Source organism: Sitophilus oryzae, unplaced genomic scaffold, assembly GCF_002938485.1.
Source record: "Sitophilus oryzae breed Bouriz unplaced genomic scaffold, Soryzae_2.0 scaffold_1744_pilon_pilon, whole genome shotgun sequence".
NCBI lineage: Eukaryota > Metazoa > Arthropoda > Insecta > Coleoptera > Curculionidae > Sitophilus > Sitophilus oryzae.
In genome coordinates this window covers 1714423-1733166 of record NW_022146440.1, presented here as the reverse complement: position 1 = coordinate 1733166, position 18744 = coordinate 1714423, and the positions used below count along the sequence as shown (strand labels likewise).

The 18744-nt window shown below is 32.6% G+C and overlaps 2 protein-coding genes across 3 annotated transcripts in view; one reads left to right on the top strand and one right to left on the bottom strand.

Annotated features, from left to right (window-relative positions):
* LOC115881864 (pancreatic triacylglycerol lipase-like) overlaps positions 1 to 18744 on the bottom strand; it is a 249470-nt gene that overhangs the window by 205242 nt on the left and 25484 nt on the right. The gene's annotated exons all lie outside the window — the stretch shown is intronic.
* On the top strand, positions 1283 to 17754 carry LOC115881861 (medium-chain acyl-CoA ligase ACSF2, mitochondrial-like). Of its 2 annotated transcripts, none has more exons than XM_030899559.1 (10): positions 1283 to 1301; positions 4717 to 5017; positions 6723 to 6943; positions 6994 to 7111; positions 10924 to 11168; positions 12480 to 12645; positions 12704 to 12832; positions 15346 to 15473; positions 15535 to 15676; positions 17501 to 17754. In XM_030899559.1, exons 2-10 carry the CDS (start codon positions 4988 to 4990, stop codon positions 17720 to 17722), a joined length of 1401 nt encoding a protein of 466 aa, XP_030755419.1. In that variant the 5' UTR covers positions 1283 to 1301; positions 4717 to 4987; the 3' UTR covers positions 17723 to 17754. The 2 variants fall into 2 exon arrangements, with proteins under 2 accessions (XP_030755419.1, XP_030755418.1); XM_030899558.1 differs by lacking the exon at positions 1283 to 1301 and adding an exon at positions 3002 to 3420.

Below are 18744 nucleotides of genomic sequence, written 5' to 3'. Positions count from 1 at the left end.
AAAATCCATAAAATGCACACTCCCAGACTTGCCGCCGGCGCCGCCATCTTGCCAAGATGGCGCCCAAAATCGGTATTTTGTGAATATCTAGAAAACTATGCGTTTTTCGCGAAAATTTGAGGAGAGCAAAATTAAAGAGAATAAAATTTCCTATAAAAAAGGTTTTATGAAAATTTTCGCTAAAGTCAACCGTTTAGGCACAAAATCTCTGGAAATTTTACAATTTTGCGTAAAATATGATATATTATGGATAGTCGATTTTCCGAAATCAAATGTCGATTAGGGTTCACTAAAACTAGTTTTAGTTTAGTTTCTTCAATTTTGTCATGAAACAGTGGCGTATCATTAATTCGCTGATTAATTCATTCATTGCGAACTAATCGACATTTGATTTCGGAAAATCGACTATACATAATATATCATATTTTATTCAAAATTGTAAAATTTCCAGGGTTTTTGTGCCTAAACGGTTGACTTTAACGAATACTTTTTATAAAACATTTTTTATAGGAAATTTTATTCTCTTTAATTTTGCTCTCCTTACATTTTCACGAAAAATGCATAGTCTTCGAGATATTCACAAAATACCGCCATCTTGGCAAGATGGCGGCGCCGGCGGCAAGTCTGGGAATGTACATTTTATGGATTTTAGTTAGGGACCCCAAAACCTATAAACCTGCAAAGTTGCAAAACTTCCGGACTTTTTTCCAAGCAAAAATCCCCAATGACTGAACTAGTTGTCCAAAAAAAGGCAAAAGTGTAAAATTTATTAACACACACTGCTCATTCACGCCGGTTCGAGGCCGGATGAGATCGGATATCTCGTGAGTAAGAGTCGATTTAGACACTTGCCAAGTCGGCCATTGACCATGATATGGCCGAGGACCGCGGTTCGGATTCCGCGTAAACAAAGTAGGCCCCGTCCAGATTAGCCCTGGCAGCAAAAAGGAGACGTTAACTGAAATCTTTACTTTACTTTGCTTTACGCTAAAAAATATCAACATTAATTATCTTCAATATTGGTTGGGATATAAAAATATAGTAAAATATTGTGTTTGGAGTTGCTGTTTGAACATCCTGTATGTACAGGGTGGCGCCTCTCATACGCCGCGGATGCTTCAAGGAGAAGGACAGTTTGTATTGAAATTATATTTTGTGAGCATATGTAGATTAATTCAGAGCACTTTTTAAAAATATAGAGAGTTCTAAGGGTGTCCCCAAAAAAGTTACATCAAAGTTGTGTTTTTGTAATGGACCTATATTATACCAATCGATTTTCGGATTCCGGGAGAAAAATAATGGTGAGTTTTATAAGAGTATATGACTAAATTTGACATATTTAACATTTTCTAGAAATAAAGAACAATATTTAAATTACAATAAAAGCCTAAATTGGAATTTACCCGGTATAGCCTAATATATAGTTAAATTAACTATTGTACTTTAAATCAAATTAAAACTTGATCCTAAGACTTGATCCAAAAAGTTATACAGGGTGAGACAAAATTAATATTGAGCATTGGTCACCTTTAAAAGCATGTTACTCTCTTATTTTAAATGGGACACCCAGTATATTATTCCGATATTCAATGGAGAATTCATGCCTCTTCAAAATACTATTAAGGTTGCCTACCCCTCAAAAAAAGATTTTCCTAGATATTTTCATTTACATGATTTATTTGAGTAGATCCTTATTATTTGATAAAATCTAGGTGGCTGTCATATGTCTGACGTTACTTCAACATAGCTGTCTAATTAGTCCAACTTTAACAACTAGTTATCACTTTGTGTCAGTTAAAACAAAAAAAAATTCAGAGATTTGCCGAAAATGCAAACTTGTCCTACATCAGAGAGAATTGATATGATTCTATTAGTTGGTGAATGCAGTGTGCATTCACCAATTAATAGACTATTTAAATGCTCCTGGTTTTATCTAGTCTGGTTTTTTTATGGAGATATGTTAAAACAATGTTTACAAAACTCGACCGATGTTTGCATGTCGACATCATGAGAGAAATTATTGTAGCTGCTTTACGAAGTAGAACTCCACATAGTATGCCTTTTAAAATGAAAAGATCATTTTGAAAAAACAATCATTTTATGCAGTTAACAGGATAGGAAGTATTTTGAGCATTTGATTTCATCTAGCTAATTTTTGTCGAATAATTCTAGGTTTTTCCTAGAATCCGAAAATCAGTTAATATATAGGGTGTTCCATTAGGAAAAACAAAACTTTGATGCGTAAATTTTTTTGGGGACACTCTGTATAATTCTATACGTTTTTATAAAATGCTTTCAGTTAACCGACATATGTTGCCAAAATTTCATTTCGATTTAAACTACCGTTCTCCTTGGAGCACCACCCTGTATAGGTATATCATACCTAATCATTATTTTATTATTATGACATATTTTAGTCGTAAATTTTGTAGAACTATGTTTCAAAAGTACTTTATTTAGTGCACAACAATTATTATTTAAAATGTTTATGAAATTATGACTGTGATTTATCAATTTGCCTAAATCTAGTTTGCATTATTTAAAAAATTAGAAAGCGTTAATATCAATGGTATTTCATATTATAAATAAAAAAGAGTTGATTCATAAAAAAACTATATAAACTCTGACATTCTATAGGTAATAAGCGTCTAAAATTTATTAAACATTAAAGGGGAGTAAATGGAAAACGTAAATGGAAACTAGCAAGGAAACTACTAAATCTAAATTAAAAAGTGATTTTTTTTTCTATTTAAATCAAAATTTTTAACGGTTTCGCAGATATTCGCGGTTTAATATTTCATATGGCATTTTCCAGAGTAAATTTTTATCAAAGCCACTCAATTTTTTTCACCCAATTTCACAATGATTCTCTCGTATTTTACCGTTGCTATGGTAGACTTCAAAACGAAAAGATGCAATAAACCGATCGCAGTTTAAACAGCAAAATGTGATAAGTTATATTGCATCTAGAGATATTATATTATCTTCATTTATTTAAAGGAAACCAAACAATTTAATGGGCCACAATAAATTTATAAAACTTTGCAAACTATCGTCGTAAGATGTTTATCGGCAAATATTTCGAAAATTGCCTCGTTATTTTTAATCTAACGGTCACAAATCTCAACACAAAGTTATCACTAACGAATTAAGACAAGCATAGACGTTAATAAATAAGCTTAACAGGAAGATAAGTATTGAACTGATGGTACCCTGAATGATCATAATAAACATGGAATTAGTTACAAATTTACAGATTTAAAAACTCGTTGTTAATTTTACTTCAGTAGAATTTGTCCAAATATATTAAAAATATAAATATAATAACAGTTTATATTATTACATACAACTTACAAGTTAAGTAACAATGTTTTCAAGACGTACAAAAATACTAGTTGGACAGTTTAGAGATCTAAAGAGGTAAATATACTGTATTATTAGATTGAATTAGAATTTGTACAACATATTTATGTTTCCGCTCTACATGATAATATATTGTTAAATTAAACTATGGTATCAGTAAAATGTAAATATTACCTGCTTAGATTTAATAACGAAAAGATACAAGTAATGTTTTTTTCTTCCAATTAACAAATACTTCCAAGTTCATTTACTAGAAACTTCAAAAAACAATATCGTATAAATGTAATAGGCTTGGTGCATTTCAGTTGATTTCAAATAATTCCGACCGCAGCGCTCAAACGCCAGAAATCAGACGTTTTTGCTCCGTAATTCACGCGCCGTCCCGGTTGCAGTTCATGTTGATCGCATTAGAATCGTGGATTTATGATAATATTTAAGTATTTTTGCTAGTGCAGCTATTGAAACTAATGAACAACTATAGAAACTAGGTTTGTGTAATGTAACGCTGTTTCGGGTAGTAAAAAGTAAGTGAAAAAACTTGAACTGGGCGTCGCGTTGTGTTGTGACAATTTCAAATGTTAACAAAATTGCCGAAAAAATGTTAACGCGTAAAAGAGGGGCTAAGTATGTGGTTGTTAGGTGCAATAATATTCAATAACTCAACTTTCCCGGATATTCAACACTCCCGAAACAACATTTTATAGCTTCGCAGCTTCTCACACCGATTTGAACAAAAGCAAAAATGGATTCAAGCAATTCGACGAAACAGGTGAGTAAACAAAGTGCCCATTAGATATTCAAAAAATTAAATAGACATATACTACGAGAGGATAAAATATAATTTGCAATATTAATGATATACTTTTTTTTAATCAACTAGTGCTTACATTTTTTATGAATATCTTCTAAAATTATAATTATGTACCTTAAAAAAATTTCATTATAGCCGAAATAGCCCAAGTTATGTCCCCTCTAGTAAAACCGGTGCGTAAAACTATGCTCGTTACCGTAGTTGAACTCACCTAAAAAGTTTTATTAGTTTAAATAATAAATTATTTATTAAATTATGATTATTTAGTATATTATTTTTTTTAGAATTTTTAGAAATTATATTTTCTAACACTTTTAGAATAATTATATAAACTTTTTTTCGTATATTCGCTATTTAACCCGTGTATTTTTATATGCCGATTGTTTACGATATTCTCCGATGGTGGCAGCACCGGCGGAGAATGCACCAAGCCTATAATAGATGTATTCCCGCCTCTATATTATTAACTTTATTCCAATCATAATAGGAATAATAAAGTCTCTTAATTATCGTATTGTTGTGTTTATCATTTTGAGTTTTAGATTCAAGAAATATCACAAACTGAGCTACATCCATAATCCTGGAACAGATTGTCTTAGACCTCTAACTGTGGGTAAAATACTAGAAGATGCAGCGGACAGGTTTGGCGACCGTTTAGCTATTAATGCCAGAGCCCAGGGTCAAAAGCTGACATTTCAAGAGGTCCTCCACCAAGCCGATAAGTTAGCTGCTGGACTAAGACAAGTAGGTTTAAACCCCGGCGATAGGATTGGAATTTGGGGACCGAATTTGTTGGAATGGTATTTGACGCATATGGCCTGCGCTCGAGGTGGTTATATTCTGGTAAGGGTAATTTTCCTTTTTTATTAATCATGTTGTGGAAGGTAGAATGTTTAGGAGGAGAGTTAGTCACCGCAACCTTACAGATCTATTGTATGTTCCCCTTTCTTGAGTTATAACGAGTTATAACCTCGGTCATCATACATCTCTAGAATGGTAGCACCTCAAAAGTTAAAAATATATTAAAAATTTAGTATGCCATTATTATTTGAAAATAATAGCTTTGAATATATGTTAATATACGAGTATAAACAATGATAATAGCCTTCAATATCCATAGAATTCACTGTTATGCGGAAAACTACCATTACTCTCTGACGAGTATTTGACACGCATCAGAAGATACGTATGCAAGGCGTTTTATTTTCATGAGCTTTTCTGTGACTGAAAAGCCCGATACGTGATGTTATCTCTCTTCTGCACTCCGGACATTGAAAAATCTCATTACTTTATTGCCTCTTTACTTTGTGGTTGTAGTTGTTAACTGATTATACAATTCTTCTCCATTGCGTTATATTGTGCGCTGCTTCCTCCCACTAATTCTGCATTTAGTTTTATAATAGTACAGTATCCCCTTTAAGTTTTTATGAAAAATATCTTTGTACCTTTTGAGTTGTCCATCCGGTTTCTTCTTACGTACGGTTTCTTCTTAGGGTACGTAAGCTGTTTTCTTGCATTTTGCATACGTACCCAGGTCGTCTTAAGCGGGATTTAGTATTCATGACTTCAGTGCTCTCGCAGCTAGCTTTTTCAAAGACCGATACATTACATACAGTTTGATACATGGTGACATGGTGATACCATTTGATTCTTGACAGTTGTCTAAGGTGTCTCCCTTTCAACTTCTTTAATGCGTTCATGTGCCGGCGGTAAGGCACCCAGGGTTTCGCTTCCATATAACAGGGTGGGGATTATTATTGCTAGGTACACTGCAAGCTTCGTTTTTGTGTTCAAGTCATGAACAATCATAAATTAAAAGACAGTGTTTTCTACAAAGGAAACCCTGTCTTTTAATTTCCAAAATGCTCTTGATGCGCTGCTAATTCTGTGTTGAATTTTAGAGTTTATATTGGCCTTTTCCGAAATCCAACTGCCGCCGCGCCGATGTAATTGAATTCCGCTACATATTCGAATATTTCTCCGATTTTTATAGCATTTTTAAGTGTACGAAGTTTTCGAAGTGTATCGAAGTTTTGTAATGAATTTTATACGTATTTTTGCCCTGAGTCTTTTTATATTGAGCAGACCGCCACGCCGTCGTATCTCTATCTAATCCCCATTCCTCTTTCCTGCATTTTGCTGTTCACTATGAGATAGAACCTCCTGTTTAAACATGTTAAAAAGGAGAGGCGCTAAGACCCCTGTCTAACTCCTGTATTTGTCAGGAAGGGATCGCTCAGTGATCCATGAAGGCTTTTACACACTGTAAGAAATTTGTTGGATACTCCGAACTTTCTCATAATTGCCCAAAGTGTATCTCTATTTACAGAGCCGAAGACTTTTGTTAGGTCGATGAATGCAGCATAAAGTTTACTCTGTTGCTCCTTTACTTTTTCCTGTAGTCGGCGGACGAAGAATATAGAATCACGGTACCGCTGCGCTGTTGGTGCGAAAACCCGTTTGTGATATTAGAAGGATTTTTTTATGCGGATAACCAATATACATAAAATATAGAGTTTAATTTATATGTATGAATATTTTCTTACAGGTTAACATTAATTCTGCTTATCAGCCTTCAGAACTGGAATACTGCATTAATAAAGTAGGAGTTAAATGTATCATCAGCGATTACAAATTTAAAACTCAAAACTATTACGATTTTCTGAATGAAATATCTCCGGAAATATCTACTAGTGAACCTGGCAAATTAAAATGTACACGTATGCCCACTCTGGAAAATATAATTGTAATTACAGAAGAGGACTTGAGGTAAATCCATAAAGTTCTTCCGGAACTAAATTAACATTTATAATATTTAGAGGAGCCTTCAAGTTCCAAGAAATTCTTGATCTAGCAACTGATTCCAGAGTAAAAAATGCATATGCTCTACAAGATTCTATAGATCCAGACCAGCCGTGCCATATACAATTTACGTCAGTAAGTTTTTAATTTTAATTACATAATTACTTGTTGATAAATTACCAAATTTGTACAGCGTACCCCCATATTAAAGTCTAAATAAACCTTACAAGAAAGATAGCTGCAAATTTCAATTGTCTTTTCTTTGAATGTGGTAGAAAATGATGAAGTATTGAAGCTAAAATTTCGGACTTCCATTGTTTTTATTTATTTTGATTAACACATTTCCGTCAGAAGGATCACTAACCGTTAACTAATACCTAAAACTAATGAGCTTTTATACTGCGGCCAGGCATTCACCCGTGAAAAAGTTGGTCGTAATATGATGACGATGCTTCCATAATATGGAACGGAACCGATAGACATTTGGACTCTCTTAATCATCTCAGTTCACAAAATGATTCCATCAAATTTACGATTGAGAAAAAGAAAGGCCACTGTCTGCCGTTTCTAGATGTCCTTGTTAGTAGAAATGGGGGACCTATTAAGACTTCTGTATACAGAAAACCCGCACACACACGGAGCACTATTTAAGTTTTCAGTCGAACCCGTCTGAAGCAACTAAACCAAACTTTATGTCATCGAGCAAACACCAGAAGACATGCCAGAAATATCAACCACAGAAATTAAATATGCATTTCAACAAATAAAAAATGGCAGGAGCCCAGGAGAAGATCGTATTACACCTGAAATGCTGAAGATGGGCGGAAAACCATTAGTGGGCGCAGTGGAAGTATTGTTAAATAAATGTCTGATGGAGGGTAGAATCCCGGATGCATGGAAAAACGCAGAAGTTGTGCTATTATACAAAAAAGGAGATTATACAAATATAGAGAAGCCAAACCAATAAGCCTTCTCTCGCCCCTATACAAGCTCTTCACTAGGATTATCAACAACCGACTAACTATAACGAAACTAGATTCCTATCAGCCAATAGAACAGGCAGACTTTCGAAAATGTTTTAATACCATCGATCATCTACAAACAATTAAAACAGTCATTTATACATTTATACAGTTATTTACACTGGCACTGGAAAATGTCTTCAAGAAATTAGAATGGGAAAATAGAAGTCTAAACATTGATGGGGTACACCTTAGCCATCTTAGGTTCGCGGACGACATTGTCTTGCTGAGCACCGACATTCCAGAACTGAACACTATGCTAAAGGAGCTAAATGACCAGTCCCAAAAAATTAGCCTTAAAAGGAACTTGAAGGAGACCAAGATGATAAGCAATAATATCCATAACATTACTGTAGACAACCCTGTCTGTTGTTAATGCAAACGTAGACCATTATATATATTTAGGTCATAAAATCAAGCTGGGAAAGAGAACCAAAATACGAAGATCAAACGCAGGATCTGTTTGGCATGGGTAGCATTTGGAAATATGAGCGATATTTTCAACGATAAAAAAGTGCCCATCAACCTAAAGAAAAAGGCTTACGACAGCTGCATTCTACCTGTGCTTACGTATGGCTTAGAGACTATGGCAATTACCAGAAAAACAGCAGAACAACTACGAGTATCACAAAGAACCATGGAAAGAATCATGTTGGGAGTCACCATTAGGGAAAAAATACGGAATACCCACATACGTCAAAAAACAAAACTAATAGATGTTGTTAAAAGAGTAGCAAGTCTGGCCCCAAAAAGTCATTCTATGGAGACCTAGGGGAACAACAAGAAGTGTAGGTCGACCAAAAAAGAGATGTGTCGACGACGTCAGAACAGTGGCAGGAAGACATTGGATAAGATTGGCGAGAGATCGCGAAGTATGGAAAAACCTAGAAGAAACCTATATCCAATACTGGATGGAACCAGAGGCTGAGAAAAATGAAGAAGGGAAGAAGAAATATCACTTAATGTCGAATTAAACGAGAAGAAATTACTCTGAGAAGTCCCTAGACAAACTTATATCAACTTGTAAAACTAACTCACTGATCTCTCTTGACTATTTCATATGTAAAAGCAACGTCAGAAAAGATCAGGCGAATAGCCAAAAAGTATAACATTAAAACTGTCTTCAAATCTGGATCGACTCTAAGAAGCATCCTAACAAAAACAAGACCGGAATCATTGAAACAAGAGAAAGAATGTATCTACAAGGTACCTTGTGAATGCGGTGAGTCGTATATTGGAGAGGCTAAACATCTTCTAAATGTACGACTAGAGCACAAAAAACATGTACAAAAAGGTGAAACAATAAAGTCAGGTATTGCGGATCATGTTTCGTCAAAACAGCACAATATAAAGGGGTTGGAAGCTCGAGTTGTCCACAGGGAAGCTCATTGGAAAGCAATCCTAGTACCGAAATATCTCGGATATGGTAACCACTGATAAAACTGAGCTCCAATGCAGGCATTCTAAGTGGATAATCTCACGGTTGACTACCACCAACTTTTTTACAGTGAATGCCTGGCTGCACTATAAAAGCTCAGTAGTTTTAGGAATTAGTTTAGTTTACACTTGATAACGGTCAGTGATTCTTCAGATCGAAACGTTGTGTTAATCAAAATAAATACAGACAATGGATGTTCGAAACTCTTTTATTTCCAATTTTAATTAGCTGTTTTGATTTAATGGCCACACATCTAGCAGCGCGTTCCATAGTTCGAGTACAACAAAAAAAAACTTGCAGCGGTCTTCCTCGTATGTTTTATTGCCTTTCTGGTACTTATACTAAGGGCTGGCAGAGGTTAGTCTTGGGTCGAGATTTCCGTATGTAAGAAGAGTACAATGCGTTTAAAATGTACAGAACAAAGAGAGAACAGTAGGTACACGCGTTGCCAAACGTATGAAATAAACCGAGAATCTGTGCACATTGCTAAGAAACGTGGAAGGGGATATAGCAGATTTTTTGTCGCAGTTGATCTGTCGACCGAATCAGACTGCTTGGGTACTGATTGAACCAGTACCTCTGTCAGTACTTAAAGTTCTAGGGAAAGGTATATATATCATGCGTTCAGTTTCACGGTTGAATTACGTCTCGTGATACTTTATTTGTTTATTTATTAAGGAATCGTTGTAATTTTCCCTATAGCTTGAAAATTTTTAAGTGCAAGCTAGAAACACTTGCATTTTTGGTAAAAATAAGTGGAACTGAGTTGGTGTTCTACAGTGGTCGCACTATTAGAACTCTGAATTCAAAAATCGATATCTGGAAATCTATTAGAAATAATTGATTGTAGTTTTTTCAAAAACTTTCTTAATATTTCTGCTGTATTTTCTTAGTAGACAGTATGTGAAAAATCTTTATCAATAAAAAAATTACACGATTGCTGAAAATTGCTATGCTCTAAAAGTAAATGTATGGGTTGTTTACAATTTTTGAATGGAAAAAAACAACCTTATCGAATTTTTCTTATGTAAAAATATTGTAAAAGATCCGATCTTTAAAATAAAAAAATCAATATCTAAAGTGGTTCTTGAGTTATGGCGTGTTATGTGTTAAAAAGTTGAGTTTATAAATTATCGCGATTACTGATTTCTGACTGTTTTTTCGTTATAAAAAAATGACACCCTTACGATATCCTTATAATTCCATTTCAGATGCTCAGAAACATGTCTAATAAAATTATAACTAGTTATCTTTTCGAAAAAAAAAGTCTTTTAAAAATAAGCGGTTTTCGATCGTGATTTTACTTTACTTGATAGGGAAAGGTGTACCGGCAACGCTGCAACAGCACACCGTCGCATTTCTCTCACTCCGACTTCATAAGATCCCTATGCGATTTACTTCCACATATGTATGTAAATACCGACCCAAAAGTAACAGTTGTCAGCACGGTATATTTAAAGTCCTGCAAACTAATGAAACAGTTTTAGGGCACTACTGGACAACCGAAAGCTGCAATACAGAGTCATTTCCATTTAGTAAACAATTCGTTCTTCTTAGGAAAGCGAAATGAGCTCGATCGGAAACAGCACAGCATTTGCGTTCAGGTGCCATTTTTCCATGCTTTTGGTACCGATATTACCATATGTGCCGCTTTGAACCATGGAGCGACATTAGTGGTACCATCTCCTGGTTATGATCCTGATAAATCTTTGGACGCCATTCGAGACGAAAAGTAAGAGCCACTGACATGTAATATGGAATATAATTAATTTATTAAACACTAGTTGAAGCATCCGCCAAGACATCAGGAAAAAAAACTTTTTATTTTATTTTTTAATTAAATGAAGAACAAAAAATCCGGCGACGACAGTTTTTAGAAGAGCCAATTAGCTATCTTTTAGTAAAAAAAGCAACTTTCTAGAGCAAGTCGTTACTTCAGTAGAGACGACACAGATAAACATTAGCATTTTATATATGTAGATATTTAGTAATACAACATAAATAAAGGGCATATTTTGTAAGTATCGTCACCAAAGTAAACCCCACAAAAAATAATCTCTTCAAACATGCAGGGTGGTCGAAATTGGTCTGTTTTAACAGAGAGCCTATTTCCTGACTAGATAGAGCAAAACCGACATAGATGTCATGGGATAATTTCTGAGACATGTTTAATGGCATAAACCGCCTGTTGGTATTTTTACTGCCAACTGAGATACGTATTTGAATTTTTTACCATTTTGAAAATTGCCCATAACTTTTTTATTTCGCGGAATAATAAAATTCTGTAAAAACGTTCTTAAGGCACTTTTTTAAGCACAATCCTGTGGCGTAGTTAGGTTTTTTGTGCGCAAAAGATGTTTATTGTGTATTCAAGGTACTGTTTGAACATCTTTGATGGCTTTTTTAGAAAACTATGTTCGTCACTCAAAAATACGTTTTTTTATTGTTGTTCTTTGTTTATTGTATCGATTTCGTTTCGATTTTTTTAATTTACCTTTTCAAAATTCTTTAATTATGAAGATAAATAATAATATAGAATATAAATTGTGATAAAAAAATAATTAGGCAACTAGGTCAACACAAAATCAAGGTCCGCTTCGATATAGGATAAAAAACCTAATATTTCTCTCATTCTTTTAAAATTATAAATAAAAAAAAATAAAAAAAATAAAAATACACATAACTTTATATCGTTGGAAAGGGTTAAACGCCAGCATTTTTTTAAGTATAGAAAAAAACTGACTACGCCATTGAATTGTGCTTAAAAAGTGCCTTAAGAACTTTTTTACAGAATTTTATTATCCGGCAAAATACAAATGTTATGAGCAATTTTTCAAATGGTAAAAAATTCAAAAAGACCACGTATCTGGGTTGACAGTGAAAATATCAACAGGCGGTTTACGCCATTAAACATGTCTCAGAAATCGAGCCCATGACATCTATGTCGGTTTTGCTCTATCTAGTCAGGAAATAGGTTTTCTCTGTTAAAACAGACCAATTTCGACCACCCTGTACATTGATTATTCTATTGTTCTATCTACAGATGCAGTGTTATACATGGAACACCAACAATGTATGTAGACCTAATAAACAGACAAAAAGTAAGAAAAGAGGACATTAGCCCAGAAATTGCTGTTTGTGGGGGTGCATCGTGTTCACCACATTTGTTTCGACAAATGAGTGAATTATTAAAAGTTAAGAAAGTTAAGGTATATTTAGGTGTATAATGATAACCAATAATTTTATTTATGGCCATTCTTTTTATAGTCAATATATGGTTTAACGGAAGCCACAGCAGTTATATTTCAGTCATTATACGATGACAATGAATATCAGTCAACATCTACTGTTGGATATATTGGTGACCATTTAGAAGCAAAAGTCATCAACGAAGAGGTAAAGCATATGATATTTCCATTCACATATATCTATAAAATCTTCGAAAAAGGTTACCAGTCTTAACTAGCTAGTTATCTTAATTACCTGTTTAATTAATTTTCTCAAGTATAATTTGCAAAGGAAATTTTAATAGCTGCATTAAATAATTTGCGTTAGTATGAGTGTTAATTTAATAACACGAAGAAACCAATATCTATTTTTAATGTAATTTGAAGTAGACATTATTAGAATTAAATTATAAAATACAGTATTCTTATTGTATGGAAGAAGTTAAGGTAAAAGAGGGTAAAAGTTATTATAAGTGCGATATGTTTTAATGCTAAAAAAGTGTCCACAAATTGACCAGGGACATTCATATGGATTATCACTGGAATATTTTTCTTAAAAAAACATGTGCGTCCCTGAATTATTTTCCTGTATTTTGCAAAAAAGTTTTGCAGAAAAATTGTGTAGACCATTTAATGACAATAATTAAAAGGTATCTTTTTATATTTTGTCGATTTCGGTCTCCCTGATGAGATAACTGCAATTTTATTAATTTGCCTTAACCCAAGTCTTTAAGCGAAATAAAACACTAATTCACCACAATACACCAAAACACTTTACTTTTGCACTGGACGCGCGTTTTGTTAATCATGTAGGAAGCACTAAACATTAGTATTATAGATAATAGCGTGTACCTGCGACTTCGTTCGCGTCGAATTAATCATTTATAATGGTAATGATAAAGCAAAGCAAGGCAGTTTAAGCAGAATCGTGAGTATTCAATGGTCATATTTTATGAAACACCCTGTATAAATTTTTAAAAATTCTTAAAATATGTAAAACAACAAAATAAAATATACGTGTTTAAGAGTTTTTTCCGAAAAACTCACCAGTTTTAAAATAAAAAATATTCTAATATTTGAGGGGTGGTTTCACCCCCTTAGAATTCGAGTTTCGAAAAATTCCTTCTTACCGAACCTCTACACCCTAAAGTCAATCCGTTTTCCAAAAATCAGCTTTTTACGTTAAGCGCTTTAAGCAAGATGGTGATTAATCAATGACCAGATTTTTCGAAACACCCTGTACAGAATTTTACAAAATCTGAAAATATGTAAAAAAACAAAATAAAATATACGTGTTTAAGCGTTTTTTCGGAAACTTGACCGTTTTTTAAATAAAAAATATTTGAGGGGTGGTTTCACCCCCTTGGAACTGGAATTTCGAAAAATCCCTTCTTATCGAACCTCTACACCCTAGAATCAACCTGTATGCCAAAATTGAGCTTCTTCCGTTTAAGTGGTTTAAGCAGGATCGTGATTAATCAGTCAGTCAGTCACTTAAGGATTTTATATATTAGTATAGATTTATTAATTTTATTTTTATTTTAATAATTCTGATTAAAAAATTGGCGTTTATCTGGTCATGAAGATAGAAATTGACAAAACATCAAGAGACAACTTTTAATCGGCATTAAATGGTCTACACTATTTTGCAAAGAAGAGAAAAAAGTCAGTGGCGCACATGTTTTTTTTAGAATAGAGATATTCCAGTGATAACCCATATGCACGAATCGGTAAAAGCACTTGAAAGAAAATTATAATAAATTGCAAAAAACTGAAGACTTTAATGCCCTGTAGCTACGAAACACAGCAGAATCGGACCTATGTTGATATAAAAAATAAATATTTTTTTACACGAGGAATCTCCCCACGAAAGATGGCACATTTTTTAAATTTTTTTAAATACCTGTATAGGTCATTTTTGTAAAGTAAATCAAAAGTAAATGTAATGTTTTTTCAAAAACTATTAATTTTGAATTTGTTTAAAAACCAAATAACTTTTCTTCCATAGCAACTGTTAAAATTGCCTTATATTCATCTTATATCTATGAAAAATAGTAGATAAAATAATACTTTAACCGCAAGGGTAGATTAAATGATACTTTAACAGCGAGGATAGGTTAAAAACTTTATTTCTTCTCGCACGTCTTTAACTGCTCCTATTTTTGAAAATTTTTGTATTCCTTTTCATAATTTATTCGGGATTTAAATGGAAGTAGTTTGGATATGGCGTTTGTCGCCTCAGCCTGAATATCTGTTGGTAATTTACTTATTTCGTTTTGAGCCATTTCTGGCTCCAATTCAATCAGCAATCGACACGAAAGAGAATTAAAAAATATTGACTCAAAACTGACAACAAAAGAGACATCTTTATTTATTTGTCAAATTACATAGAGAACATCGCCAACCCAGCACAATATGTTTTCTACTCGTAATAAATTCCTTGAAATTAATTTCTGAATATTTTTTAAAACCTAACTTGCTATGGAAAAAATATTGTTTTATACACGACGATAAAATTGCATTATCGTGAAGAAAAATTGCATTAGCATAAGACGATAAAATACTATTTTATCGTTTTGTATAAAAAATAACTATTAATTAATTTTGGTTTGAATTATAAATTTATAGCAACTAAATTTATAAATCAAAATCTACTATAGAATATATTCGTTTTACTTTTAGGGAAAAATAGTTCCTAGAGGAGTCCCAGGTGAACTTTGCATTAGGGGATATTGTACGACATTAGGATATTGGGATGACGAAGATAAAACAAAAGAATTAATTAGTTCTGACAAATGGCTTAGGACAGGGTAATGATAAGTTTTCGAGATAGGTTTGAAATATTTTAATGTTCTCCTAATTTTTACGTAGAGATCAATTTGTCATCGAAGAAAACGGATATGGCAAAGTTGTGGGTAGATTAAAAGAACTTATAATAAGAGGTGGAGAAAATATATTTCCTAGGGAAATTGAAGATCTTCTTAATACACATCCCGATATTTTAGAAAGTCATGTAAGTGTTACATAATAATGTAAAACTACGACATATGTATACAGGGTGTTTCAAAACAAATGCGAAAAACTTTAGGGGGTGATTCCTTGTTCAAAATAAAGGGTAGTTTGCTTTATAAACGTTGGGTCAAAAGTCAACCATTAGGGAGATATCGCGGTACAAGGATGGCGGAAAAATAATGTTTTTATTTTTTATCTTGAAAACGAAAAGAGATAGACTAATAAAATTTTATAGAAGCATTACTGTTATGAAAACACACTTTCTGGTAATTTTTTCACTTTTTTAAAATGAGTGGAAGGGGTTGAAATAAACTACCCCTATCATTCTTGTTAACGAAATTTAAAGAAAAATCTTATCAAACACATGCAAAAAAATTAATTTGGATAGTTTAGTTTGTTTAGAAACTTTTTTATCGCTTGTGTTTTTTTGATAAAACTCACCGATTTGAAATTAAAAAATAAAATGTAAAGCATTACATGTCAGGACAAAAAACATTTTTAGATTAAGAATCTAGTGATAATAACGATAATAATAATCATCTAGATAATAACGTATTGCAGTAGAGTAATGTCAAATAAAATAATATTAGGAACATCCTAAAAAGTAACAGCGGCCGACTAGATTTTTCCCTAAAAAAATTACAGCAGCCCACTAGATTCTTTATCAGAAAATGTTTTTTGTCCTGACATGTAATGCTTTACATTTTATTTTTTAATTTCAAATCGGCGAGTTTTATCAAAAAAATACAAGAGATAAAAAAGTTTCTAAACCAACTGAACTATCCAAATTATTTTTTTTGCATTGTTTGATAAGATTTTTCTTTAAATTTCGTTAACAAGAATGATAGGGGTAGTTTATTTCAACCCCTTCCACTCATTTTAAAAAGTGAAAAATTACCAGAAAGTGTGTTTTCATAACAGTAATGCTTCCATAAAATTTTATTAGTCTATCTCTTTTCCTTTTCAAGATAAAAAATAAAAACATTATTTTTCCGCCATCTTTGTACCGCAATATCTCCCTAATGGTTGACTTTTGACCCAACGTTTATGAAGCAAACTACCCTTTATTTTGAACAAGGAATCACCCCCTGAAGTTTTTCGCATTTGTTTTGAAACACCCTGTATAAAAGAAACAGATTTAGATTGGAAAGTGCCCATAAGGAAAATGTAAACACTATTTGGCGCTATTCTTACAACGGTCGCTCTCCAAAGCTTTTGATAATTTCGGAGCGGTTCGGCTTTTTCCGGAATTATGTAGCCAAATATTATTTATTAATTTATTTATTATTTTCGTTTAATTTTTTAAATAAAATACAGTATGTTGCATATAAGAAATTTTATTTTATATAAGGACGTGTATGAAATACCTATGAAACATTGATAACCGACGTTATGCCACGATTCACCATGGTTTTTGTAGTTCACAATTCACACGACAGCTTTATAAGTTGTTAATGCCACTTTTTCTCAATTATCACGGGTTTGAGTAAATAAAATTTAAATTAAACTCACAAGATAGCAATCATTACTTAGAAAATGGACGTTTTAAATACTTTTCGGTATTTTTTCAATGAGGGCGGTATACATTTTTAAAGATTTTATAGTTTTGAAGATTCTGACTTTAACCAGAATTATCTTTGCTTTGACAAGAGAAAATTATTTCTGTTCTTCTTTGCGGTTGTTCTTAGCAACCGCTATATAGCAGCGCCCTACAACGTCTGCGCTCCAAAACAATTTTAAGTTTTTGCGGCAAGCTAAGCATTCCAATCTAAACTTCTTTCCTTTATCTATGAACTACGAAAATCTCATTAAACTCTTGTTCTAGGTAATTGGCCTCCCCCATGAACGACTAGGTGAAGAAATATGCGCTTGTGTACGAACAACCGGTACGTCGTTATCACTAGAAGAAATAAAAGCGTATTGTAAAGGAAAAGTGGCATATTTCAAGATTCCCTCAATATTAAAAATCGTAGAATCATTTCCCAAAACCACATCGGGAAAAATTCAAAAGTATAAACTTGTCAATCTTTTTAAAGATAGAAAATAAAATTATCTTGATGTACTAATTGACAAAACTGATAATATTTTATTATTTACTCAATGTTTTTATGTCCTAATAACCTTCAACTCCGATTAAACAAATAACTTTATAATTTTAAATTTGTTAATTGGTTTTTGAATTTGTGTAACAAAAAAAAATGTTGTGGAGAAGCGATGTTAACGAATTGATAAACATATTTTCAAAAAAAAATGCTTTTTTCAAATATGCTAATGAGCCACCCTCGTTCCATTTAAAAAAATTGAGATATAATTAAAAATATCATTTGGGCATCTTTTAACCGGCGAGGACAAGACACTAACATTAGGCGATCGAATATATTTTCCCAAGCTCATTGATTTAAAAATTAGTGTTTTAAACATAGCATGCATGGCACCTTAGATTGAAATTTAAAATACAATTTTGTTCTAAGCGAAAATGTCAAAAGTCGACATATGATATGATTGATATGTCATTCTATTCAGAGTGTCATTTTCTATCAAATACAGTAAAAAACTGCCGAAGGTGCCATTTAAAAATCAAAAGTTATAGACATTTCCGTGGCCGAAAAGGATTGAATAGTCAATCATTCCTAATTTATATCATATACGAACATATCAAATCTCGTTTTTTTTTATCTAAAAAAAAATAAAAAAGTTATACAGGGTCCGGCAATAGTGCGTCGGGCATCTGTAGCTCCTAGAATAAAAAAACTTGGGAATTTTGTTTAAGTGTAAACCTAAAGTACAAGGATGCATTTCAGGAAAATATTTTAACTTCTATAGGGTGGCTCAAAAAAATGTGAGTGAATCGGGATGATTTTTTTTAAATGGAACACCCTGTATATTATTCCATTTTTGGCTTCCTTTCAGATCACTTTACATAATCCTAAGATATGAATAAATATATTTAGATAGTTTCAGAGATATTCATAAATAAATAAAAAAATTATATTTTTCAAGTTTCAATAAAAAATATATTACAAATACAAGAACTGTCCTGAAATCATAACTATATTAGGTATTTACTTT